This window comes from Triticum dicoccoides, chromosome 3B (genome assembly GCF_002162155.2).
Source record: "Triticum dicoccoides isolate Atlit2015 ecotype Zavitan chromosome 3B, WEW_v2.0, whole genome shotgun sequence".
Taxonomy (NCBI): Eukaryota; Viridiplantae; Streptophyta; class Magnoliopsida; order Poales; family Poaceae; genus Triticum; species Triticum dicoccoides.
In genome coordinates, this window is record NC_041385.1 from 569,316,545 (window position 1) to 569,344,095 (window position 27,551).

A 27,551-nucleotide genomic window follows, 5' to 3' on the forward strand; every position below is an offset into this window, starting at 1 on the left:
GCTACCTCTACATCTACCTTCGGGATTAGTTTGAGACCTGAATAATTGTTATTTGGTGCCAGCGTTGAGCATGAACATTATATCTGGATCTTGTTTGATGCGAGACAGTTATTCATTTAAATCAGAGAATAATGGTTGTTCTATTTATATGAGTAATATCTTTTATGGTCATGCACCCTTGAAGAGTGGTCTATTTTTATTAAATCTCGATAATAGTGATACACATATTCATAATGTTGAAGCAAAAAGATGCAGAGTTGATAATGATAGTGCAACTTATTTGTGGCACTGCCGTTTGGGTCATATTGGTGTAAAGCGCATGAAGAAACTCCATACTGATGGACTTCTGGAATCACTTGATTATGAATCACTTGGTACTTGCGAACCGTGCCTCATGGGCAAGATGATTAAAAGGCCGTTCTCCGGAACTATGGAGCGAGCAACTGATTTATTGGAAATCATACATACTGATGTGTGTGGTCCAATGAATATTGAGGCTCACAGTGGGTATCTTTATTTTCTCACCTTCACAGATGATTTGAGCAGATATGGGTATATCTACTTGATGAAACGCAAGTCTGAAACATTTGAAAAGTTCAAAGAATTTCAGAGTGAAGTGGAAAATCATCGTAACAAGAAAATAAAGTTTCTACGATCTGATCGTGGAGGAGAATATTTGAGTTACGAGTTTGGTTTACATTTGAAGCAATGTGGAATAGTTTCGCAACTCACGCCATCCGGAACACCACAACGAAATGGTGTGTCCGAATATCATAATCACACTTTACTAGATGTGGTGCGATCTATGATGTCTCTCACTGATTTACCGCTATCATTTTGGGGTTATGCTTTAGAGACGGTTGCATTCACATTAAATAGGGCACCATCAAAATCCGTTGAGACGACGCCTTATGAACTGTGGTTTGGCAAGAAACCAAAGTTGTCGTTTCTTAAAGTTTGGGGCTGCGATGCTTATGTGAAGAAACTTCAACCAGATAAGCTCGAACCCAAATCGGAGAAATGTGTCTTCATAGGATACCCAAAAGAGACTATTGGGTACACCTTCTATCACAGATCCGAGGGCAAGATTTGTGTTGCTAAATTCGGATCCTTTCTAGAGAAGGAGTTTCTCTCGAAAGAAGTGAGTGGGAGGAAAGTAGAACTTGATGAGGTAACTGTACCTACTCCCTTATTGGAAAGTAGTTCATCACAAGAAACCGTTCCTGTGACAACTACACCAATCAGTGAGGAAGCTAATGATATTGATCATGAAACTTCAGATCAAGTTACTACCGAACCTCGTAGGTCAACTAGAGTAAGATCCGCACCAGAGTGGTACGGTAACCCTATTCTGGAAGCCATGTTACTTGACCATGACGAACCTACGAACTATGAGGAAGCGATGATGAGCCCATATTCCGCAAAATGGCTTGAGGCTATGAAATCTGAGATGGGATCCATGTATGAGAACAAAGTATGGACTTTGGTTGACTTGCCCGATGATCGGCAAGCCATCGAGAATAAATGGATTTTCTAGAAGAAGACTGACGCTGATGGTAATGTAATTGTCTAGAAAGCTTGACTTGTTGTAAAAGGTTTTCGACAAGTTCAAGGGGTTGACTACGATGAGACTTTCTCACCCGTAGCGATGCTTAAGTCTGTCCGAATCATGTTAGCGATTGCCGCATTTTATGATTATGAAATATGGCAAATGGATGTCAAAATTGCGTTCCTAAATGGATTTCCGGAGGAAGAGTTGTATATGATGCAACCAGAAGGTTTTGTCGATCCAAAAGGTGCTAACAAAGTGTGCAAGCTCCAGCGATCCATTTATGGACTGGTGCAAGCCTCTCGGAGTTGGAATAAGCGCTTTGATAGTGTGATCAAAGCATATGGTTTTATACAGACTTTTGGAGAAGCCTGTATTTACAAAAAAGTGAGTGGGAGCTCTGTAGCATTTCTGATATTATATGTAGATGACATATTGTTAATTGGAAATGATATAGAATTTCTGGATAGCATAAAGGGATACTTGAATAAAAGTTTTTCAGTGAAAGACCTCAGTGAAGCTGCTTACATATTGGGCATCAAGATCTATAGAGATAGATCAAGACACTTAATTGGACTTTCACAAAGCACATACCTTGATAAAGTTTTGAAAAGGTTCAATATGGATCACTCAAAGAAAGGGTTCTTCCTGTATTACAAGGTGTGAAGTTGAGTCAGACTCAATGCCCGACCACAGCAGAAGATAGAGAGAAAATGAAAAATATTCCCTATGCTTCAGCCATGGGCTCTATCATGTATGCAATGCTGTGTACCAGACCTGACACATGCTTAGCAATAAATTTGGCAGGGAGGTACCAAAGTAATCCAGGAGTGGATCACTGGACAGTGGTCAAGAACATCCTGAAATACCGGAAAAGGACTAAGGATATGTTTCTCGTTTATGGAGGTGACAAAAAGCTAGTCGTAAATGGTTACGTCGATGCAAGCTTTAACACTGATCCGGACGATTCTAAATCGCAAACCAGATACATGTTTATATTGAACGGTGGAGCTGTCAGTTGGTGCAGTTCCAAACAAAGCATCGTGGCAGGATCTACATGCGAAGCAGAGTACATAGCTGCTTCGGAAGCAGCAAATGAAGGAGTCTGGATGAAGGAGTTCATTTCCGATCTAGGTGTCATACTTAGTGCATCGGGACCAATGAAGATCTTCTATGACAATACTGGTGCAATTGCCTTGGCAAAGGAATCCAGATTTCACAAGAGGACCAAGCACATCAAGAGACGCTTCAATTCCATCCGGGACCAAGTCTAGGTGGGAGACATAGAGATTTGCAAGATACATACGTATCTGAATGTTGCAGACCCATTGACTAAGCCTCTTCCACGAGCAAAACATGATCAGCACTAAGACTCCATAGGTGTTAGAATCATTACTGTGTAATCTAGATTATTGACTCTAGTGCAAGTGGGAGACTGAAGGAAATATGCCCTAGAGGCAATAATAAAGTTATTATTTATTTCCTCATATCATGATAAATGTTTATTATTCGTGCTAGAATTGTATTAACCGGAAACATGATACATGTGTGAATACATAGACAAACTTAATGTCACTAGTATGCCTCTACTTGACTAGCTCATTAATCAAAGATGGTTATGTTTCCTAACCATAGACATGAGTTGTCATTTGATTAACGGGATCACATCATTAGAAGAATGATGTGATTGACTTGACTCATTCCGTTAGCTTAGCACTTGATCGTTTAGTATGTTGCTATTGCTTTCTTCATGACTTATACATGTTCCTACAACTATGAGATTATGCAACTCCCGTTTACCGAAGGAACACTTTGTGTGCTACCAAACGTCACAACGTAACTGGGTGATTATAAAGGAGCTCTACAGGTGTCTCCAAAGGTACATGTTGGGTTGGCGTATTTTGAGATTAGGTTTTGTCACCCCGATTGTCGTAGAGGTATCTCTGGGCCCTCTCGGTAATGCACATCACTATAAGCCTTGCAAGCAATGTAGCTAATGAGTTAGTTACGGAATGATGCATTACGTAACGAGTAAAGAGACTTGCCGGTAACGAGATTGAACTAGGTATTGAGATACGGACGATCAAATCTCGGGCAAGTAACATACCGATGACACAGAGAACAACGTATGTTGTTATGCGGTTTGACCGATAAAGATCTTCGTAGAATATGTAGGAGCCAATATGAGCATCCAGGTTCCGCTATTGGTTATTGACCGGAAACGTGTCTCGGTCATGTCTACATAGTTCTTGAACCCGTAGGGTCCGCACACTTAAGGTTTCGATGACAATTATATTATGAGTTTATGAGTTTTGATGTACCGAAGTTTGTTCGGAGTCCCGGATAAGACTACGGACATGACGAGGAGTCTCGAAATGGCCGAGACATGAAGATTGATATATTGGAAGCCTATATTTCACTACTAGGAAAATGCTTATACATAGAACTTTACCAGTAGCGTTTGTTTGTGTCCCCACGCTACTGGTAATTACCAGTAGCGCTGGGTACAAAGCACGCTACTAGTATGGCTTAGCAGCAGCGTTGCTTTCTTTGGTGCATGCTACTGGTAAATAATTCTTGACTGTGCCCACCGGACAAACCATAACAATAGCGTGGGTCGTAAACCTACGCCACTGCTAATGAATAACCGTAGAGCCGGTGAGACACCCTGCGCTACCGCTAGCACAGTCCGTCAGTCCCACACCGGACCACCCCCGATCCATTACCCACCCCACCAACCGTCCCAGTTCAACCCCACACCGCACCCATTCCCGATCCAGATTCCCTCCACCTCCTCTCCTCTCCTCTGCCGCCGGGATCCCCTCCCGGTTCTTCTCCGGAATAAGGCGACGGAGTGAGAAGGGAAAGGGGAAGGGGAAGCAGTGTGTGTCGGCGCGGCGGAGCAATGGTGGACAAGCCGAGCCGGGCGCTGGTGTTGTACGCCGCCGGCCATGCGGCGCTGCTCGCTGGGGGCGGAGGGGGGAAGGTCCAGCTCGACGCGTTCGCCTCCATAGCCTCATGCGGCTTCCTCTCCGTCCGCACCCTCGCGGTCAACGGTGAATTATGCAGCGGACCGCGTTTGGAGATGCCGATATGTGCAAAGAGAGATGGGTAACCGTGGAGTGGATCTCGTAGCGGACCGCCGGCCCCCGGCCCCAGGGCTCGTACATCCAGCCGGCCACCGGCGACCTGCTCGCCGGTGAGTATGTGCAGCAGCCTGAAGAGGCGCCTGTAGGCAGGGGAAGCCGCCGGATCTTGCAGCGCAGCGCAGTTGAGGTATAAATCCGTTCCTCTCTTCTCAATCCGACTAATTCAGTTTCTTCGACTAGAATCATGGGGGTCCATCTTAAGTCTTAACTGCAAACTGTTGGTCGTCCACCACAGATTTGCTCCCGCTCTATATCCTTCACCGTTTATTGTTTCTTCAACTAAATCATGTGTGCCTAATTTGGTCGTATAAGCCACTCTAAATCACCGTCTACAGATCTGCTGCCCAGCTGGTGTGTGTGTCTCAGTACTGAGACTAATTTGGTCGTATAAGCCACTCCTAGGATCTTCTCTAGTGAGTCCGTCCATTTGCTGCCAGATAACTAGCACATGCTCACCACTCTTTATGAAACAACATATCAGATACTTCTTGATTTGCTTGCCAACTAAATGGTGCAAATTACTTCATGTACGTAAGTCAGTGTAGGATGAAAATCACAACTGTTTTGTGTAATTAAAAGAGATGCTAGTGCGGAAGAAATGAAGAGGAACTGAGGATTTTGCCGCGCAGTCAGGTTCTGGCAGCAGTTCTAAGGACACTAGAATAATCGACCGGGCGTTCACTCTGCTGGGATTTGCAGAGAGGAATGTCCAGGATGCGTCCGAATTTGATCTGGTGTTTGTGCATGCCGTAATGGAGAACACAGCCAGCAAGCTTGGGAAATTAGGGATGAAGACGAATCTCAACCGGCTTGACAAATTGGTGGCTTCAGTCATGGAAGCTGCGCCGGTCGGTTCAGCTGTCGCTGCCCGTATTCATGTTTCTGTTATCTTGAGCTATGGATCTGCTACTGCAAATAAGGAAGAGGCATGCCTCATCTTGAACTCTTCAACCGAAACTGATTCCGACTTGAAGTCACTCCGTCCACAAATAACTTTATTATGCATATCCTGCAGGAATCATCATCCAATGCTACTGGCACAGTGGCAACAAGGAGTAACACGTTCTGATTTGGCCAAGGAGTTATCTTTTGAGGAATTTATAAAGGTCTGCTTAATGCACTTTTTAGAATGTTTGCCTGAATCATAGAAACTTTATCAAATAATACTATATATGCAAGTTTGTTCCCGTGATCCTGTTTATTACTTTGTTTCTTCAGTTGTTTATAATGGACAAACACTGCAGTTCTCCCTTTTCCTAGTGTGGGTACTGGTGCCAGCATTAGAAACATGACAGTACCTTTTTTAGGAAATAGAATTTGTAGATTAGAATAAGCCATGTAGTATTGATATTAATTCCTTGGGTAGTGGGCAGTTTATGTGATAATATAGTAACTATGGTATTACAAATTCTCAACCTCCTCTTTTGATTTGTAACAAAATCGTTTCTATAGAATGGTAGGGCTTCTCTTCTATACAACCAACTTTACCCAATTGCTTCCACAGAGCAACACCAAACTCCGCACTTAGCATCATTGTGTCAGAGCAACACCAATTCAGCACTTAGAATCATTGTATTTTGTCATTTAACTTTAGTTTTGTAGGTATGTGACAGATTTATTGCCCGTAAGCTTGTGCAACGGTTTTGTGACAAAGCCGTTGCGTTTGGTCTAAAGGGCTATGCAAAGCTGTAAGTATCCGGTCCTCAGTAAGCATTTTTACATGACTCTTTTTACCGAATCTCCAATTTTGACGTCATTCTTACTGTTTTGGTTTTGGTGCTACTGCTATACTCTCCTGTAAATTCCTACTATGTGTATATATGAAACCTAATTTTAGTCTTTTTTTAATAAATTAAATTCTCACTTGAGGACAAAAGATAGACCTTGTCTATCTACCCTTGTTCAGTGATGCCATTTTTTTGTATTTCTAATTCTTCTAGGTAGTACCAACAAAGAGCAGACCAAATGATTTCTTCAGGAAAGAGGAAAAGCCCATTAACTTCAGAATTCATTTGTCAAGTCTATGAACTGGCAGGCATATATTCCAGGCTTCAGTTTGTATAGTCACTATGCTCTACCAACCGTAGATTCATGAACTTTGTTATCTTTGAAAACGTGAAAGTTATCAAGGTATTGAAGTGACTACTTAGAAAAATGGATAGATAGAAAATTACCGAAAGAATTATGCCTCTAGCTCCTTATGTGCTTTGTAGGTGCTGTTTCTTTTTAGGGCTTCCAACACAACAGAATTGCTTCTAATCTTTTGCGTTATCTTTTGTCATCGAAGTAGCTATGTGCCGCTTCAATGTGTAGTTAAGTTGTGCATTATGGCTTAAATAAGAATCTCGGAAAAAAATTGTAGCACATTGGCATCAACATGTACCACATTGTTTTTCCGTGTCATTCTTCTGAAGAATCTGAAGTTTCTAAATCTCTGTTGGTAATGCTGCAGGCTTGTGGTGGCGACACTGACGGTCGTCGAGAGATTCGTGGACTGGATGGTGTCGTGGCTGCCGATGGATTCCTTCGTCCACTGGTGGTGAGGCACGAGCACGACATCGATCGAGGCCTGCTGGAGCTGAGGGTCAGGGCGAGGGACGTGACGGCATCACAACTCAAGGCGGTGGCCGCCGTTGGTCAGGTGTGGCTCGCAAGGTTGCTCGATGTGTTTCATCGCAGCTGCAGGCCACATGATCAGGCCGGGCAGGCTTTGCACATTGACTAGGCACACAACACTATGTGATAGGAATTATACATGAGTTGCCGTTAGCTACAATGAGAAATTGTGATGGTAGATACGAAAATTGTGTGACCAAATGGAATTGCTTCATTTTAGTTTTTTTTAATTCCTAATAAGTTACTAGTAGCATGGGGAGGAACTGGGCGCTACTAGTATATAGGATACTAGTAGCGTTTGTAGTTTACCAACGCTACTACTATTTGATTACTGGTAGCGCGTGTACGTAATAGCAGTAGCGCTGGTGGAACACGCTACTAGTAACTTTTTTAGCTGTAGCGTGGGGTAAAAAACGCGCTACTGCTAAAATTTAGCTATAGCACCGTAGCAGTAGCGCGGGTGCACGCGCTACTGGTATGCGAAAAACCTACGCTACTGGTAGTGTTTTTCCTAGTAGTGTTTGGATATCGGAAGTGTTTTGGGTGAAATCGGGATTTTACCGGAGTACCGAGAGGTTACCGGAACCCCTCGGGGGGCTTAATGGGCCTACATGGGCCTTAGTGGAGAAGAGGAGAGGAGGCAAGGGCTGGGCCGCGCGCCCCTCCCCCCTAGTCCGAATAGGACAAGGAGAGGGGGGCGACACCCCCTTTCCTTCCTCTCTCCCTCCTCCTTCCCCCCTTCTCCAGTCCAACAAGGAAGGAGGGAGTCCTACTGGCGCGCCCCCTCCTAGGCCGGCCGCCCCTCCCCCCTGGCTCCTTTATATACGTGGGCAGGGGGCACCTCTAGACACAACAATTGATCATTGATCTCTTAGCCGTGTGCGGTGCCCCCCTCCACCATAGTCCTCCTCGATAATATTGTAGCGGTGCTTAGGTGAAGCCCTGCGACGGTAGAACATCAAGGTCGTCACCATGCCGTCGTGCTGATGGAACTCTTCCCCGACATTCTGCTGGATCGGAGTACGGGGATCGTCATCGAGCTGAACGTGTGCTAAAACTCGGAGGTGCTGTAGTTACGGTGCTTGATCGGTCGGGCCGTGAAGACGTACGGCTACATCAACCGCGTTGTTCTAACGCTTCCGCTTTCGGTCTACGAGGGTACGTGGACACACTCTCCCCTCTCGTTGCTATGCATCACCATGATCTTGCGTGTGCGTAGGAAAATTTTGAAATTACTACGTTCCCCAACAGTTACCCCTAGTATACAGAAAAATGACAACCAAACAACACCATGGGGCGGCGAGGCAATGGGTGCAGGGAGGGGCATTAAGAGTCCCAAAAAAGACTCTCCTTGAGAGTCTTCTTCATTAAGTCCCAAAAAGCAAGTTTTAGTCCCTAGTAGTCCCTCCTGTTTGGTTAAAAAGTCTTTAAAAGGGACTTTTTCTAGTCCCTACACTAAAAAGTCCCTTGAAACAAACACCCCCTAAAACGGACGTAATAGTACGCACTCTCCCTTGCCCCTCGACCCTCGCCCACGTGGTGGACGTGCAACAATTCATTCGGTCTCATATAGCCAGAACGATATATACTGCAGTACCATTATTGCTCGATTTCCCGAAGAGGCGAAGAGCCAATCGTAAGGTTAATATTTTGGAGATGTCAAGCGCAAGGTTATAGGAGAACGAGCAGTAGGTGCCGCGTCATTTATAAATAAAGTTTTTTTTCTTTAGTGGCACGTACGCAATATGATAGGTTCATATGGAGAGAAAAGGAAACCACTCCAGTATATACATAGTCAGGACGGGCCAGCCTACACGGTTGCTTGCTGGGGTTGCTCTCTTCACACTCTCTCGCACAAAATGACTGTGGCCACATCTTTAACATCCCGACAGATCACGTCCGCCGGGGGAAGGGGTGGATGCTTAGTGTAGATGCGGTCGCCGTCGCCGACGGCGAAAACCCACTGTCGACACGTCCCGATCAAGCGGCCCCGCCGTTCTCTCTCACAAAGCCGGTGAGGTTGCCTTCATCCCTTGCTCACTACCGCGACGTGGGCAGTTGCCGCCTCCCGCCGCCCTCCTCAAGGTTGAGCTACGTCCCGACATCCCTCAGGTACAACTCCCTTTACAACCGGCTTGCACCACTGCTCCAGCTGCCCACATCACTCCATGTGGATATTTCTCTACTTCTTTGCCCCACACATACCTCTACTGGCTTCTATGTACTGTACTTGTGATGAGTTTATGTCTCATCAACTAGTCCCAGTAATCTTATTCTAATCATGCTTCTTCAATTTCTTTGCCACAGGGATGCTCATCTCGATTTTGGTGAAACTGCACAAAATGATCCAATGGTCAAAAGGTTACAAACTTCATTTCTTAGGAAGCTCGAACGTTGCCAGCAAATTGAAGCCTGGTTAGGGTTTACGATTCAAGGGCTAGGGACTGCATGGATCGTTTTTTTCTTTAGCTGCCTCTGTTCCAAAATAAGTGTCAACTTTAGTGGTAGTACAACTTTATACTAAAGTTTGCATAAAGTTGAGACACTTATTTTGGAACAGAGGGAGTACATATTTGCTATGATCTGTCAATCAGTGAGATGCAATAGCATGCATGTTAGTCTCCTTTGTATTTGATGAAATGTTGCAACGGGCAACCTTGGACGCAAGATACATGTAACAGAAGCTGGAAGCTTCATAGCATTGTACAAATTCATCTCGCTGATAAATTACAGTACGTACTATACTAGTACTTCCTCCGTTCCTAAATATAAGTCTTTGTAGAGATTTCACCATGAACCACATGCGGATGTATATAGATGCATTTTAAGTGTAGATTCATTCATTTTGTTCCGTATGTAGTCCACCTAGTGGAATCTCTACAAAGACTTATCTACTATATATCTTAATAGCTAGCCCCCACCACTAGGAATTCTCTATCCTCTCGTTGAGCCACATCATCAAAATTAATGTAGCCGTTAGATGAACTAAATTAGTCCATAATAGCCGTCTGATCTAGACGTTGAGAGGCTCCGCACTAAGCCACATGCAAGCATGCAGAAATACCGTGGCATGCATGTGAGTGGGTTTAAAATCACATCAACATGTCTGCATGCAAGAATGCACTGGTAGCATGCATGTAAGTGAGCTTTTAAGTCCCATTAACATGTCAAAAAGAAAAATATAATCCCATTATGCAGTAGGAGTTGGCTGATCTTTTTTCCTTATGTGGGATGATCTAAATGATGATGGGAGTTTTTTTTAGTTTGGCTACCACATTTGTCATGCGGTTATAGAGTTTTTTTAGTTCTATGAAATCGATAATATTACGCATAGAGATATACGGCTGTTCCGCGGCAACGCCCGAGAAGTCATCTAGTATTTAGGAACGAAGGGAGTACTATGTAAAGAGTTAGGTGTCGCACGGTGTCCAGAAAATATGGTGATAGTGTGAGGTGGGCCATGTAATCACTGAGCCTGCGTGTTTTCACTGCTCTTGCACTCCTCCACTGTAAGAATGGAGAAAATTGTAATCTAGTAGTACCTCCTTTCACCGAAAGCGTGGGACATCCAATAGTCCTACCACCTCAGTAATAATGACCAATGAGCCGTCAAATCACATAGACCCAGTAGTAAGTTGGATGGACGAAGCAACCATCACTCTTGAATCCGCTTCTCCCTTCAACGCAGGCGCCAGTGAGAGGTCGCGTCCGCTCTGCCCGGGCATAAATGCGGCACCGATTCTTTGGAGCGGTGCTGACCATTTCGGGCGGGAAGCGCGCGTGAGCGATGGAGGGGCTTTGGGCGGGCTAGGCTGGTCAGGAGCGGGCGTGGCAGCTGTCCGCCTGTCCCTATCTGACGTCCGGAAACGAGAGGATGCACCGACTCTCGCGGCTAAAATCGTACACTACACACCATCTCTCTGTAGGAGTAGGTCGATCTGTCGCTCTCTCTAACACACACATGCTATTAAACACACACACACACACACGCACGCACACACACAGGTTCATAGAATAGAAAAATCGTGCGAGTGAGAAGCCACAGGAAGTGAGATACAAATGGAGTACGTACAAGAAGAGAAGAGGCGACAAATATTCCATCAAACTTGGACTGAGGAGTAGTACTCCCTCCGTCTAGGTGTTAAGTCATCTTACGAAGATCAGATATTCCCAAAATGTTTAGGCGTCGTCCATTAACTTCGCATCTCAATCCCCTCCTGGCCTCGTTGCTAGAAAGTGTTGTTACTTAGGGAGCATTTGGATCCTTAGCAAGAACAGCTTATAGCATAGCCCAACAAGGTTAGGCGTTTGGAACTATTAAAATATGTTAGCTTTTGTGGGCCAGCTAGCTTGGGTGGGCTAGAAAAACCTTGCTAGCTCAGGAGAGCCAGATCGGCTCACTTCCGACGGCAAACTTCGCGTAGTAGTAACATAGACTAGTAACATATGCATGTTACTATTCCAAGTTACTCACCGCTATGACTAGCCTAAGCAATGTAACCAAACGCTCCTTACTCTGCCTTGTTATCTCCCCCGGAAACCCAATGCATGGAGCGCAACTACGCATTGATCAGTCAAGAAATCAAAGTTGGCTTGCATGCGAGTTAATACGTGGCCCTGCATGGTATCTAAAACGGCATCTCTTAGTTGTTTGGATTAATTGTTGTGTTTAGAGATAGAAATCAAGGCTTTGATTGGAGGAATGATTGGTCAAGTTTCTCCTTCTCCTCCAATCTGCTTGCACCTTGGTCCCGCTACACCTTCTAATGTGACTTATTACACCTAGACGGAGGGAGTAGTACGAGATACGGTGGCACACTGACTTAGGTCGAATACAAGTGCCCAAAATTGTGTGCATGTTATAATAAGGATTCACTTAAAATAGTACGTGAGTGAACAGAGGGATCAATTGGACAGTGTTCCCGAGTAGTAGCGAGATGTGTGAGGTAAGATACACCGCTGGCGCTTTTAATTTTACTTATTAATTTGTTTGTTTCACCCTCTGACTGGTGGGACCCAATGTACTACGTGGAGAGAGGTAAGGTGACTAAGGCTGCATTATTTCTGCACCACTGTGGATAGTCTTACCACCAAAGCCACATGACACGATTATGATTTAAATCCCAATGACTCCCACACAAAAAAAACACGGCATGCTTGTCACACGAATGCATGAATGTATAAAAGGTTATTTTCCTACCGTTGAACATAACGGGAGGGTTGTGTAGCTGGTTAGCCAGTTTGCTCATCAAACTTGAGGTCTCGGGTTCGATAACTACACTTGAGCATAATTCGTGCCAGGAGGATTCTTTGACTGGTCAAAATGGATGGATACAGAGCTATACGATCTCATAGTGACCGTATAATCACCTCATCACATATAAGCTGCAGCGTCGGCGCTTGTTTTCTAGGGTTTGCACTCTTCACTCTCTCTCTCCAATATATATATACACGCTGGAGCCTCAGTGCTTGTAGTTGCTCTCTTCACAATCTCTCACCCTCTCTAGATCTAAACAAGACTTCGTTGGCCTCTCTCTCTTAGTGCTTGTAGTTGCTCTCTTCACACTCTCTCACCCTCTCCAGATCTAAACAAGTCTTCGTTGGCCTCTCTCTCCCCTCATTGCTGGTCAAAGATCCGGTAGGATTCGTCCGCCGGGAAGGGAGGAGGCTTAACGCTATCGCTGTCGGCGAGGGAGGGAATCGACTACCGGTGCAGCTGTTCACTTTCACCCAACGGTGTCGCGGGAGGGCCTCCGACCCCTTCTTCTTCGTCGCCATCCCGTCGCCCCAAGAACCTTAAGGTATAATTTACTTATTCCACATGCATTGCTCTAGCTGCATGTGGGCTTTTTCCGCTTTTGCACTCGAATCTAGGTGTTAGATTAAACAGGAAAGTAGTGGGGAAAGTTGTATACCATGAATTTAGGACGTGGTTCGAAGAGGAAAGGAGTGGGTGAAAGTAGTGGGAAAAGTTGTATAACATGAATCTAGGACGTGGTTCGAAAAGGAAAGGAAGGGGGAAGTAGTGGGGAAAGTTGTATCGCATGAATCTAAGACGTGGTTCAAAGAGGAAAGGAAAAGTAGTGGGGAAAGTTGTATAGCATAAATCTAGGACATGGTTCAAAGAGGAAAGGAAGGGGCGAAAGTACTAGTACAGACTGGCTATCCAGCACGTACGTTGGTCGAAAAGGGAAAACAATGAAAAACACGGTACGCACATCTGTAATAAACTGATCTTTTGTTTTTGGGGACAAGGCTGTAGAGTTTGAGCAGGACTAGATTTGCTGCGCTCACATAGGGAAAGGTGTCTAAAGATAACAAAATTGGGACCAACACAAAGATGCTCCTTGGTTGTTTGTTCTCTGTTGCAACAGACTGTGCATCACCACAGTACATCGGTAGATGCACATGGTGCTGGTGCGTCCACTGTCCCGTGCAACTCTTTAGTTGTTGTTAATTTAACGCCCTGTTTTGTTAAAAACTCCCTAGTCCCTACCTTCTTGGTTCCAGGGACTAAACATGGACTAGAGGTTATTAAATGACATGCTAAAAGACCATGTTACCCCTAGTAATGAACTAATAGAGACAAGGTGCAATGCGTGGCAGGGGCAACTGTTGGAAAAAGTCCCAAAAAGACTCTCCCTCGGGGTCTTCTTTCTTTAGTCCCAAATGCCCACTTTTAGTCCCTAAAAGTCCCTCCTGTTTGGTTTTGATGGGACTGACACGGAGTTTTTTTAGTCCCTACACCAAAATGTCCCTGTAAACAAACACCCTCCAATAATGCCGCTGGAAAATTGATGCAATGCCACAATGAAAAGCAAATTACATGTTTAACAAATTTTATTGTTAATATAATCTCTATGTTAATATTAATCAATGCCACCGTTTGAGAAATGCTACTGTCTTGCTTTCTTTCCCATTTAGATAAGGTAGATGCTTCTTTTTGTTGGCTTCTGTGTCATCCACCGTTATTGACCACTAGTTGTTTCCTTTGCACCTCTGTGAAAACAAGGTTATCTACTTCACCTCGTTGCCGTTGTGACCTTTTGTTGCACTGCACAAAGCACTTTTGTTTTAAGAGTGTTTTGTGCAGTTCAACCAAAATGTCACATCGACAATGTTGCTTGATTACTTGATCTTAGTGGAACTGCACAAGAGGAGATCTTACTTCCTATCCGTGTTGGAAAATTTGGTTCAGATCTTCTTCTTGTGAGTTGTTTGAATTCCGCGTCATGAGGGTCAGTACTAGCCTTCTTTCACATGATTCTGCAGTGTGCTTTCATATGTTGTGCTACTTGTACGGTAATGTTGCTTGATTTGAGTGAACTGCACAAATGGAGACAAGACTTCCAATATGTATGTGGACCATAATATCCCATTGAGGTAAGATAAGGATATTTCACAACTGTTGGCCTGTATTTTGCCACTTTCATCAGAAAATTAATGTCATTGTTTAGTGCTATACTTGTGCTCCCTAATTGACATGCCAAATCTTACATTGAAGGCGAAGCTTGTCTGTTATTGAACCAAGTGATGAAGGGGAAGAACAAGCGGAAGAAAAACAAAAATCAACTCCCGGTGCTGTAATGAAGCACTGGAACTGTGATGACACAAGTAATGATATAGTTCTGCGTCTTAATTTACTGCTATGGCTGGAATGAGCAATTGTTTTGCCATTGATTTGATGCCACTCTTAATGTAATACGTAATTATCTCTACTTGTGCAAACAGGGATCTGATACGTCTCCAACGTATCTACTTTCCCAAACACTTTTGCCCTTGTTTTGGACTCTTACTTGCATGATTTGAATGAAACTAACCCGGACTGACGCTGTTTTCAGCAGAATTACCATGATGTTGTTTCATGTGTAGAAAACAAAAGTTCTTGGAATGACCTGAAAATCCTCGGAGACAAGTTTCAGAAAATATAAAAAATACTAGCAAAAGATGAAGACCAGGGGGCCCACACCCTGTCCATGAGGGTGGGGGCGCGCCCCCTGTCACCTGGGCCCCCTGCAGCTCCGCCGACCTCAACTCCAACTCCATATATTCCGTCTCGCGGAGAAAAAAAATCAGAGAGGAAGTTTCATCGTGTTTTATGATACGGAGCCACCGCCAAGCCCTAATCTCTCTCGGGAGGGCTGATCTGGAGTCCGTTCGGGGCTCCGGAGCGGGGGATTCGTCGGTGTCGTCATCATCAACCATCCTCCATCACCAATTTCATGATGCTCACCGCCGTGCGTGAGTAATTCCATTGTAGGCTTGCTGGACGGTGATGGGTTGGATGAGATTTACCATGTAATCAAGTTAGTTTTGTTAGGGTTTGATCCCTAGTATCCACTATGTTTTGAGATTGATGTTGCTATGACTTTGCTATGCTTAATGCTTGTCACTAGGGCCCGAGTGCCATGATTTCAGATCTGAACCTATTATGTTTTCATGAATATATGTGTGTTCTTGATCCTATATTGCAAGTCTATAGTCACCTATTATGTGTTATGATCCGACAACCCTGAAGTGACAATAATCGGGATACTTCTCGGTGATGACCGTAGTTTGAGGAGTTCATGTATTCACTATATGCTAGTGCTTTGGTCCGGTTCTCTATTAAAAGGAGGCCTTAATATCCCTTAGTTTCCACTAGAACCCCGCTGCCACGGGAGGGTAGGACAAAGATGTCATGCAAGTTCTTTTCCATAAGCACGTATGACTATATTCGGAATACATGCCTACATTACATTGACGAATTGGAGCTAATTCCGTGTCACCCTATGTTATAGCTATTACATGAGGAATCGCATCCGACATAATTATCCATCACTGATCCATTGCTTATGAGCTTTTCACATCTTGTGCTTCGCTTATTTACTTTTCTGTTGCTATTGTTACAATCACTACAAAACCCAAAAATATTACTTTTGCTATCGTTACCATTACTATCATACTACTTTGCTACTAAATACTTTGCTGCAGATACTAAGTTATCCAGGTGTGGTTGAATTGACAACTCAACTTCTAATACTCAAGAATATTGTTTGGCTCCCCTTGGGTCGAATCAATAAATTTGGGTTGAATACTCTACCCTCGAAATCTGTTGCGATCCCCTACACTTGTGGGTCATCAAGACTAATTTCTGGCGCCGTTGCCGGGGACCATAGCTCTATTCTCTGAGTCACTTGGGATTTATATCTATTGATCACTATGAAGAACTTGAAAGATGCAAAAACTAAAATCTATCCCTCAACTACAAGGGGAGGTAAGGAACTGCCATCTAGCTCCGCACTAGATTCTGCTTCTGTTATGAATAAGCTTGCGACACCTAAACCTGCTACTGCTATGAATTTTGATATGTCACAAGTTATTGATGATGCCACTTCTGCTATGCATGATACTTATGATGAAACTACTTCTGTGCGTGATACTACTGTGCCATTAGGTGAATTTCTTGATGAACAACTTACCAAGGCTAGGGAGAATGAAATTATTGAAGATGCTATTATTGATGATAGTGATGATGAAGGTTCTCCGAATAATTATGAATTGCCTGTTGTTCCTGAGGGTTATGTTATGGATGAAGAAACTGCTAGAGATTTTCTTGCTTGCAATGATAGATCAGATCTTAAGAAATTGTTAGCTAAGCTAAAACAAAAGACTCTAAATGCTAGAATGAAACATGACCCTGCTTTTGCCACCTCACCTATCTTTGTTACTGATAAGGATTATGAATTCTCTGTTGATCCTGAGATTATTACTTTAGTTGAATCCGATCCTTTCTATGGCACTGAATGTGAAACTGTTGTGGCACATCTTACCAAGTTAAATGATATAGCCACCCTTTTTACTAATGATGAGAAGTCTCGCTACTATTATATCCTTAAGATATTTCCATTCTCATTAAAGGGTGATGCTAAGACTTGGTTTAATTCTCTTGATCCTGGTTGTGTGCGTAGTCCTCGGGATATGATTTATTACTTCTCTGCTAAATATTTCCCTGCTCATAAGAAACAAGCTGCATTGCGGGAAATATATAACTTTGTGCAAATCGAAGAAGAGAGTCTCCCACAAGCTTGGGGGAGGCTTCTCCAATTACTTAATGCTTTGCCTGATCATCCTCTTAAGAAAAATGAAATACTTGATATCTTTTATAATGGACTAACTGATGCTTCCAAGGACCACTTGGATAGTTGTGCTGGTTGTGTTTTCAGGGAAAGAACAGTCGACAAAGCTGAATTACTATTGAATAATATGTTGACTAATGAAAATAATTGGACTCTTCCTGAGCCAATTCCTGAGGCAATTTCTGAACCAATTGAGCCAACTCCTGAGCTTATTCCTAAACCTAATCCGAAGAAGAGAGGTGTTCTATTTCTCAGTCCTGAAGATATGCAAGAGGTAAATAAATCAATGAAAGAAAAAGGTATAAAAGCTGAAGATGTTAAGAATTTACCACCTATTGAAGAAATACATGGTCTTAATATACCGCCTGTCGAAGAACCGCATTGTCTTGATAACCCGACACGGGTAGTAAAAGTAAATTCCCTCTATAGATATGATAAAGTTGAAATCCCTTCTACTAAATTTCATAGCCAATGCTTAGATGAATTTGATGACTTTATGGACAAACAAGCAAATTTCAATGATTATGTTAGTAGATAATTGAAAAATAATGCTTATATGATTAGACGATTGAGTGATTATATGGCTAGAGTTAAGGGTGAATTTAAACTTACTAGTAAACATGTTTCCATGGTCACTACTCAAGCTGAACAAGTACTTAAGGCTCAGAATGAATTGCTAGAGGAACTAAATAATAAACATGACTTTGCTGTTGGAGTGGCTACTAGAACTGGTAAAATGACTCAGGAACCTTTGTATCCTGAAGGCCACCCTAAGAGAATTGAACAATATTCTCAGAATAATAATCTAGATGCTCCTAGTTCTTCTAAGAAAAAGAAAAAGAAAAATGATAGGACTTTGCGTGCTTCTTGTGAACCTAATGTAGAAACACATGAGAATCCTAATAATACTTCTATCTCTGATGCTGAAACACAATCCGGAGATGAACATGAACCTGATGATAATTCTAATAATGATGTTTATGTAGATGCTCAACCTAGTAATAACAATGATATAGAAACTGAACCTGCAGTTGGTCTTGATAACCCACAATCAAGAAACCAACGTTATGATAAGAACGATTTTGTTGCTAGGAAGCATGGTAGAGAAAGAGAACCATGGGTTCAGAAACCCATGCCCTTTCCACCTAAACCATCCAAGACAAAGGATGATGAGGACTCTGAGCGTTTTGCTGAAATGATTAGACCTATTTTCTTACGCATGCGCTTAACTGATATGCTTAAAACAAATCCTTATTCTAAATATATGAAAGATATCATTACTAGTAAAAGGAAAATACCCGAAGCTGAGATTTCCACCATGCTTGCCAACTATACCTTTAAGGGTGGAATACCTAAGAAACTTGGTGATCCCGGAGTACCTACTATACCATGCTCCATAAAGAGAAATTATGTTAAAACTACTTTATGTGATTTAGGAGCCGGTGTTAGTGTTATGCCTCTTTCCTTGTATCGTAGACTTGAATTAAGTAAGTTGACACCCACTGTGATATCCTTGCAAATGGCTGATAAATCAACCGATATACCTATCGGCATTTGTGAGGACGTGCCTGTTGTTGTTGCAAACGTTACTATCTTAACAGACTTTGTCATTCTTGATATTCCTGAGGACAACAGTATGTTGATTATCCTCGGTAGACCCTTTTTAAATACTGCATGTGCTGTTATTGATCGCAATAAAGGCAATGTCACCTTTCATGTTAATGGAAATGAGCACACGGTACATTTTTCGAGGAAACAACCTCAAGTTCACAGGATAAATTCTATTGAGAAAATTCCATCAATCATCATTGGAGGTTTTGAATTTACTCTCCCTACTGTCAAGAAAAAGTATGATATTCTTATTATTGGGGATTTTCATATCCCCGTTGAAGTAACTTAGTGTTATTCGAAATTTTTCCGGTTCCGTGTTGTTCGGAATGAGTTTGGTAACAAGACTTGATCAACCTTGTTAGTGGATTCATTTTGATGATCAGGAGATGGATGAAACTAGAAGGCACAACCTTCTGTACCCTCTTTTTAGTTTATGTTATTTAGAATAAATAAAGCAAAAATAGTATTATCTGTCTGTTTTCTGAATTACTCGTGCAATGAAAAATATCCCAAAAATAAAAGTGCTCCAAATGTCCTGAAAAATTAGTATGATTTTTATGGAATATTTGAGGATTTTAGGCACTGAAATCACTGCAGGAGGGGCAAGCACCAGGCCACGAGAGTGGAGGGCGCGCCCACCATCCCTGGGCGCCCCCTGTCTCATGGGCCCCTGGTGGCCCCCTCCACTTATGCCAGCACCCATACACTCCATCTTCTTCCCAAAAAAAATCCCCATCCAGCTCAAGCACGAGTTCTAGCTCATTTTGCTGCGATTTTCGATCTCCTTGCTCAAAGCTCCATTTACAAAACTTCTTTGGGAGATTGTTGCTTGGTATGTGACTCCTCCATTGGTCCAATTAGTTTTTGTTCTAGTGCTTTATTCATTGCAAATCCTTGCTGCCTTGGTGACCCTGTTCTTGAGCTTGCATGTTAAATTTACGAGGTCCCAAGTAATTCTGATGCATGATATAGGCTCTAGGCACTTGTAGGAGTAGTTGCTATCAATCTTGTTTAGTTTTATTCACTTTTACTTTGAAGTTATTAAATTTCAGAAATATTGCAGAAAAAGAAATATGTTCAGGAAAATGTACCAAGGCGGTTCCTCAGTAAAGAAAGGACCCAGGATTGCTACGCGTGAGCAAGACGATGAACCACCAAGGGAAGCTGAAGTGCGGTCTTGTGAATGGCCATCAGAAGAGTTTATGGTCAATGTAGGCATTAAAGATGAATTTGATACATATGTGCGTAATGCCGATCTTGAGGACTTCATTCAAGATAAGTGTCCTCAGTACTACTATCTAACTGTTTCGTTCGTGAGAAGGTTCAAATTTTCATCTTCGTGTAATTCTCATAGTGTCCTGTTTGATATTTATGATAAATCATATACCATGGACCTGGAAGATTTTACTACTGCTTGCAAACTCCCGCAGTGGGGAAGTGTTAACGATCCCCACAAATCTGAATTTAGAGATCTCCTTGCTAGTATTACTGTGGGAGAGTCTAGGGATATTACACAAGCTACCATAGGGAGCATTCATTTTCCTGCTATGCATTATTTTGCTCTCTTCATTCGTAGATGCATTAATGGTAAAGATGAAACATGTCATATGTGTGTCCCTGATCTTTGTGTCCTCAAGAGTGCTGTGTTAGGTTATAAAGATTATAACTTGGGGGCAATAGTTGCACGTAGGTTGCATAAAAATGGTAGAGCTAGAGATTTATTTGGAGGAATTTATGCGACCCGTGTGGCCAATTATCTTGGTATAGCCCCACGAGAGGGTGATATGATGTTGGCTCCTGCTTATTTAGATTATGACGCTATGGTCAAACATCATTTTCTTAAGGGGAATGAACAATTCCTCCAGTATCGACTAATCTTTGACAGACATAGCTCTGCCCATGTTACTCCTCCTGCTCCTTTCCTTTTTGATTACCAGGCAAAAGGAAGATATGTTGTTACCAGGGAGGAAGCAGCTGGACACGAGGGTAGAGCGGAAGTGGCTCACCAACATGCCGCAGCTCAGGAGGCATTTGCTGCTGCATCTCAGTATGACCCCAGTTACAACTACGGATATCAACCAGGCTATCCATGGCCATAAACCAACTTAGGCCAAAAGCCTAAGCTTGAGGGAGTACGTATTTCTCACCGACTTTACATTCATGTACACACTATTCTAGTCGTCGGTGCTCATACTCTTTCATTGTATTATCCATGCTAGTTTAATTTTCTTTTTCTAGTTTTCTTCTTGTGTGTTTGATAAACCTTAAGAAAAACCAAAAAAATTAGTTAGTTTAATCTCCATGCTTGTAGTAGAGATTAAATGAAAACCTAAAAAGATTTCTTGTTCTTCTTTTACTTGTTGGGAGCTTTCCCGTGTAAATAGTTTTCTTTTCTTTCCTTTCCTTTGAGGTTCGAGAGTAGAAGACCATATTGAAAATGTTTAGTGGCTCTCATATGCATGATTGTTTATTTAACTTAGAGCCATATTACTTTGTCTTCTCTCTTGAGTTGAATGCTTGAAGATTCCAGCTTAGTCCAATGCACGTGCACTATTATTATTATACACATCGTTCGGTCATGCAAGTGAAAGACAACAATGACGATATATGATGGACTGATTGAGATGAGAAAAGCTGGTATGAACTCGACCTCTCTTGTTTTTGTAAATATGATGAGTTCATCGTTCCTGATTCAGCTTATTATGAAGTAAACATATTTGCAATGACATCTAGAGATTATAGTTGCTTGTGCCATGCTTGATTAGCTATGAGTTATAATGGTTTACCTTGCATGCCAACATGCTATTAGAATGATTATGATGTGGTATGATGGGATGATATCCTCCTTTGAATGCATTGAGTGATTCGACTTGGCACATGTTCACGCATGTAGTTGAAACAAATCAACATAGCCTTCATGATATTTATGTTCATGGTGGATTATATCCTACTCATGCTTGTACTCAGTGTGAATTAGTTTTAATGCATGTTTATGACTGTTGTCGCTCTCTCAGTTGGTCGCTTCCCAGTCTTTTGCTAGCCTTCACCTGTACTAAGTGGGAATACTGCTTGTGCATCCAATCTCCTTAAACCCCAAAGTTATTCCATTGAGTCCACCATACCTTCCTATATGCGGTATCTACCTGCCGTTCCAAGTAAATTTGTATGTGCCAAACTCCAAACCTTCAAATGAAATTCTGTTTTGTATGCTCGAGCAGCTCATGTTTCAACTAGGGCTGCCTATATCTTCCATGCTAGGTGGGTTATTCTCAAGAGGAGTGGACTCCGCTCCTCATTCACGAGAAAGGGTCGGTAACTGGTATGCCGAGTCCCATGATCCAAAAAGATCAAAGCAAATCAATATAATTAAACAAAACTCCCCCAGGGCTATTGTTAGTTGGAGGCACTCGTTGTTTCGAGCAAGCCATGGATTGATGCTTGTTGGTGGTGGGGGAGTATAAACATTTACCATTCTGCATGGGAACTGCCTATAATGCATGTAGTATGGAAGATACAACCATCTCCTAGTTGTTGCGTTGACAGTGAAAGTATGCCGCCCAAAATGTTATTCAATCTCTATTTTAAAATCGAGCTCTGATACGTCTCCAACGTATCTATAATTTATGAAGCATTCATGCTATTTTATTATCTGTTTTGAATGATTACGGGCTTTATTATACACTTTTATATTACTTTTGGGACTAACCTATTAACTGGAGGCCCAGCCCATATTGCTGTTTTATTGCCTGTTTCAGTATTTCGAAGAAAAAGAATATCAAACGGAGTCCAAACGGAATGAAACCTTTGGCAGCGTTATTTTTGGGAAGAATATCACCCAGGAGACTTGGAGTTCACGTTAGAAGAGCCTCGAGGAGGCCACGAGATAGGAGGGCGTGCCCCCCCTACTGGGCGCGCCCCCTGTCTCGTGGGCCCCTCGAGCACCTCCCGACCGACTTCTTTTGCCTATATAAGCCTACGTACCCTAAAAACATCAGATATCAAGATAGATTGGGAGTTCCGCCGCCGCAAGCCTCTGTAGCTACCAAAAACCTCTCGGGAGCCCTTCACGGCACCCTGCCGGAGGGGGGATCCATCACCGGTGGCTATCTTCATCATCCGGGCGCTATCCATGACGAGGAGGGAGTAGTTGACCCTCGAGGCTGAGGGTATGTACCAGTAGCTATGTGTTTGATCTCTCTCTCTCGTGTTCTCTCTCGTGTTCCCTCTATGGCACGATCTTGATGTATCCCGAGCTTTGCTATTGTAGTTGAATCTTATGATGTTTCTCCCCCTCTACTCTCTTGTGATGAATTGAGCTTTCCCTTTGAAGTTATCTTATCGGATTGAGTCTTTTATGAGAACACTTGATGTATGTCTTGCCGTGCTTATCTGTGGTGACAATGGGATATCATGTGCCACTTGATGTATGTTTTGGTGACCAACTTGCGGGTTCCGCCCATGAACCTATGCATAGTGGTTGGCACACGTTCTTGACTCTCCGGTAGAAACTTTGGGGCACTCTTTTAAGTACTTTGTGTTGGTTGAATAGATGAATCTGAGATTGTGTGATGCATATCGTATAATCATGCCCACGGATACTTGAGGTGACAATGAAGTATCTAGGTGACATTAGGCTTTTGGTTGATTTGTGTCTTAAGGTGTTATTCTAGTATGAACTCTATGATAGATTGAGCGGAAAGAATAGCTTCATGTTATTTTACTACGAACTCTTGAATAGATAGAACAGAAAGGATAACTTTGAGGTGGTTTCGTACCCTACCATAATCTCTTCGTTTGTTCTCTGCTATTAGTGTCTTTGGAGTGACTCTTTGTTGCATGTTCATGTTGGGTTTCGTAGTAATTTCAAAAATTTTCCTACGCACACGCAAGATCATGTGATGCATAGCAACGAGGGGAGAGTATTGTCTACGTACCCAACGCAGACCGATTGCGGAAGCGATGACACAACATAGAGGAAGTAGTCGTACGTCTTCTCGATCCAACCGATCAAGCACCGAAACTACGGCACCTCCGAGTTCGAGCACACGTTCAGCTCGATGACGATCCCCGGACTCCGATCCAGCAAAGTGTCGGAGAAGAGTTTCGTCAGCACGACGGCGTGGTGACGATCTTGATGAACTACAGCAGCAGGGCTTCGCCTAAACTCCGCTACAGTATTATCGAGGAATATGGTGGCAGGGGGCACCGCACACGGCTAAGGAATCGATCACGTGGATCAACTTGTGTCAACTTGTGTGTTTAGAGGTGCTCCTGCCTCCGTATATAAAGGAGCCAAGGGGGGAGGGGGCGCCGGCCAAGAGAGAGAGGCGCAGGAGGAGTCCTACTCCTACCGGGAGTAGGACTCCCCCCCCAATCCTATTCCAACTAGGATTCCCAAGGGGGAAAGGGGGAGAGGGGTGGCCGGCCACCTCTCCTAGTCCTAATAGGACTAGGGGAAGGGGGGAGGCGCGCAGCCCCCTTGGGCTGCCCCTTTCTCCTTTCCACTAAGGCCCATGTAGGCCCATATGGCTCCCGGGGGGGTTCCGGTAACCTCCCGGTAACCCGGTAAAATCCCGATTTCACCCGGAACACTTCCGATGTCCAAACATAGGCTTCCAATATATCAATCTTTATGTCTCGACCATTTCGAGACTCCTCGTCATGTCCGTGATCACATCCGGGACTCCGAACAACCTTCGGTACATCAAAATGCATAAACTCATAATATAACTGTCATCGTAACCTTAAGCGTGCGGACCCTACGGGTTCGAGAACAATGTAGACATGACCGAGACATGTCTCTGGTCAATAACCAATAGCGGGACCTGGATGCCCATATTGGCTCCTACATATTCTACGAAGATCTTTATCGATCAGACCGCATAACAACATACGTTGTTCCCTTTGTCATCGGTATGTTACTTGCCCGAGATTCGATCGTCGGTATCCAATACCTAGTTCAATCTCGTTACCAGCAAGTCTCTTTACTCGTTCCGTAATACATCATCTCACAACTAACATATTAGTTGTAATGCTTGCAAGGCTTATGTGATGTGTATTACCGAGAGGGCCCAGAGATACCTCTCCGACAATCGGAGTGACAAATCCTAATCTCGAAATACGCCAACCCAACATCGACCATTGGAGACACCTGTAGTACTCCTTTATAATCACCCATTTACGTTGTGACGTTTGGTAGTACCCAAAGTGTTCCTCCGGTAAACGGGAGTTGCATAATCTCATAGTCATAGGAACATGTATAAGTCATGAAGAAAGCAATAGCAACATACTAAACGATCAGGTGCTAAGCTAATGGAATGGGTCATGTCAATCAGATCATTCTACTAATGATGTGACCTCGTTAATCAGATAACAACTCATTGTTCATGGTTAGGAAACATAACCATCTTTGATTAACGAGCTAGTCAAGTAGAGGCATACTAGTGACACTCTGTTTGTCTATGTATTCACACATGTATTATGTTTCCGGAAAATACAATTCTAGCATGAATAATAAACATTTTATCATGATTATAAGGAAATAAATAATAACTTTATTATTGCCTCTAGGGCATATTTCCTTCAGTGTCCCACTTGCACTAGAGTCAATAATCTTGATTACACTGTAATGAATCTAACACCCATGGAGCTTTGGTGCTGATCATGTTTTGCTCGTGGAAGAGGCTTAGTCAACGGGTCTGCAACATTCAGATCCGTATGTATCTTGCAAATCTCTATGTCTCCCACCTGGACTAGATCCCGGATGGAGTTGAAGCGTCTCTTGATGTGTTTGGTCCTTTTGTGAAATCTGGATTCCTTTGCCAAGGCAATTGCACCAGTATTGTCACAAAAGATTTTCATTGGACCCGATGCACTAGGTATGACACCTAGATCGGATATGAACTCCTTCATCCAGACTCCTTCATTTGCTGCTTCCGAAGCAGCTATGTATTCCGCTTCACATGTAGATCCCGCTACGACGCTTTGTTTAGAACTGCACCAACTGACAGCTCCACCGTTTAATGTAAACACGTATCCGATTTGCGATTTAGAATCGTCCGGATCAGTGTCAAAGCTTGCATCAACGTAACCTTTTACGATGAGCTCTTTGTCACCTCCATATACGAGAAACATATCCTTAGTCCTTTTCAGGTATTTCAGGATGTTTTTGACCGCTGTCCAGTGATCCACTCCTGGATTACTTTGGTACCTCCCTGCTAAACTTATAGCAAGGCACACATCAGGTCTGGTACACAGCATTGCATACATGATAGAGCCTATGGCTGATGCATAGGGAACATCTTTCATATTCTCTCTATCTTCTGCAGTGGTCGGGCATTGAGTCTTACTCAATTTCACACCTTGTAATACAGGCAAGAATCCTTTCTTTGCTTGATCCATTTTGAATTTCTTCAAAATCTTGTCAAGGTATGTGCTTTGTGAAAGTCCAATTAAGCGTCTTGATCTATCTCTATAGATCTTAATGCCTAATATGTAAGCAGCTTCACCGAGGTCTTTCATTGAAAAACTTTTATTCAAGTATCCCTTTATGCTATCCAGAAATTCTATATCATTTCCAATTAGTAATATGTCATCCACATATAATATCAGAAATGCTACAGAGCTCCCACTCACTTTCTTGTAAATACAGGCTTCTCCGAAAGTCTGTATAAAACCAAATGCTTTGATCACACTATCAAAACGTTTATTCCAACTCCGAGAGGCTTGCACCAGTCCATAAATGGATCGCTGGAGCTTGCACACTTTGTTAGCTTCCTTTGGATCGACAAAACCTTCTGGTTGTATCATATACAACTCTTCTTCCAGAAATCCATTCAGGAATGCAGTTTTGACATCCATTTGCCAAATTTCATAATCATAAAATGCGGCAATTGCTAACATGATTCAGACGGACTTAAGCATCGCTACGGGTGAGAATGTCTCATCGTAGTCAATCCCTTGAACTTGCCGAAAACCTTTTGCGACAAGTCGAGCTTTGTAGACAGTAACATTACCATCAGCGTCAGTCTTCTTCTTAAAGATCCATTTATTCTCAATTGCTTGCCGATCATCGGGCAAGTCAACCAAAGTCCATACTTTGTTCTCATACATGGATCCCATCTCAGATTTCATGGCTTCAAGCCACTTTGCAGAATCTGGGCTCACCATCGCTTCTTCATAGTTCGTAGGTTCATCATGATCTAGTAGCATGGCCTCCAGAACAGGATTACTGTACCACTCTGGTGCGGATCTTACTCTGGTTGATCTACGAGGTTCAGCAGTATCTTGATCTGAAGTTTCATGATCATTATCATTGGCTTCCTCACTAACTGGTGTAGGTGTCACTGAAACAGTTTTCTGTGATGAACTACTTTCCAGTAAGGGAGCGGGTACAGTTACCTCGTCAAGTTCTACTTTCCTCCCACTCACTTCTTTCGAGAGAAACTCCTTCTCTAGAAATGATCCATTCTTAGCAACGAATGTCTTGCCTTCGGATCTGTGATAGAA

General features: G+C 43.0%; 1 protein-coding gene across 1 annotated transcript; it reads left to right on the forward strand.

The window, feature by feature from the left end:
• Positions 1-4,454: 4,454 nt before the first annotated feature.
• LOC119279665 lies at positions 4,455-7,423 on the forward strand. Its single transcript, XM_037560834.1, has 3 exons — positions 4,455-4,660; positions 5,303-5,804; positions 7,151-7,423. The coding sequence occupies exons 1-3, from the start codon at positions 4,455-4,457 to the stop codon at positions 7,421-7,423; spliced, it is 981 nt and encodes a 326-aa protein (XP_037416731.1).
• The last annotated feature ends 20,128 nt before the right edge of the window (positions 7,424-27,551 follow it).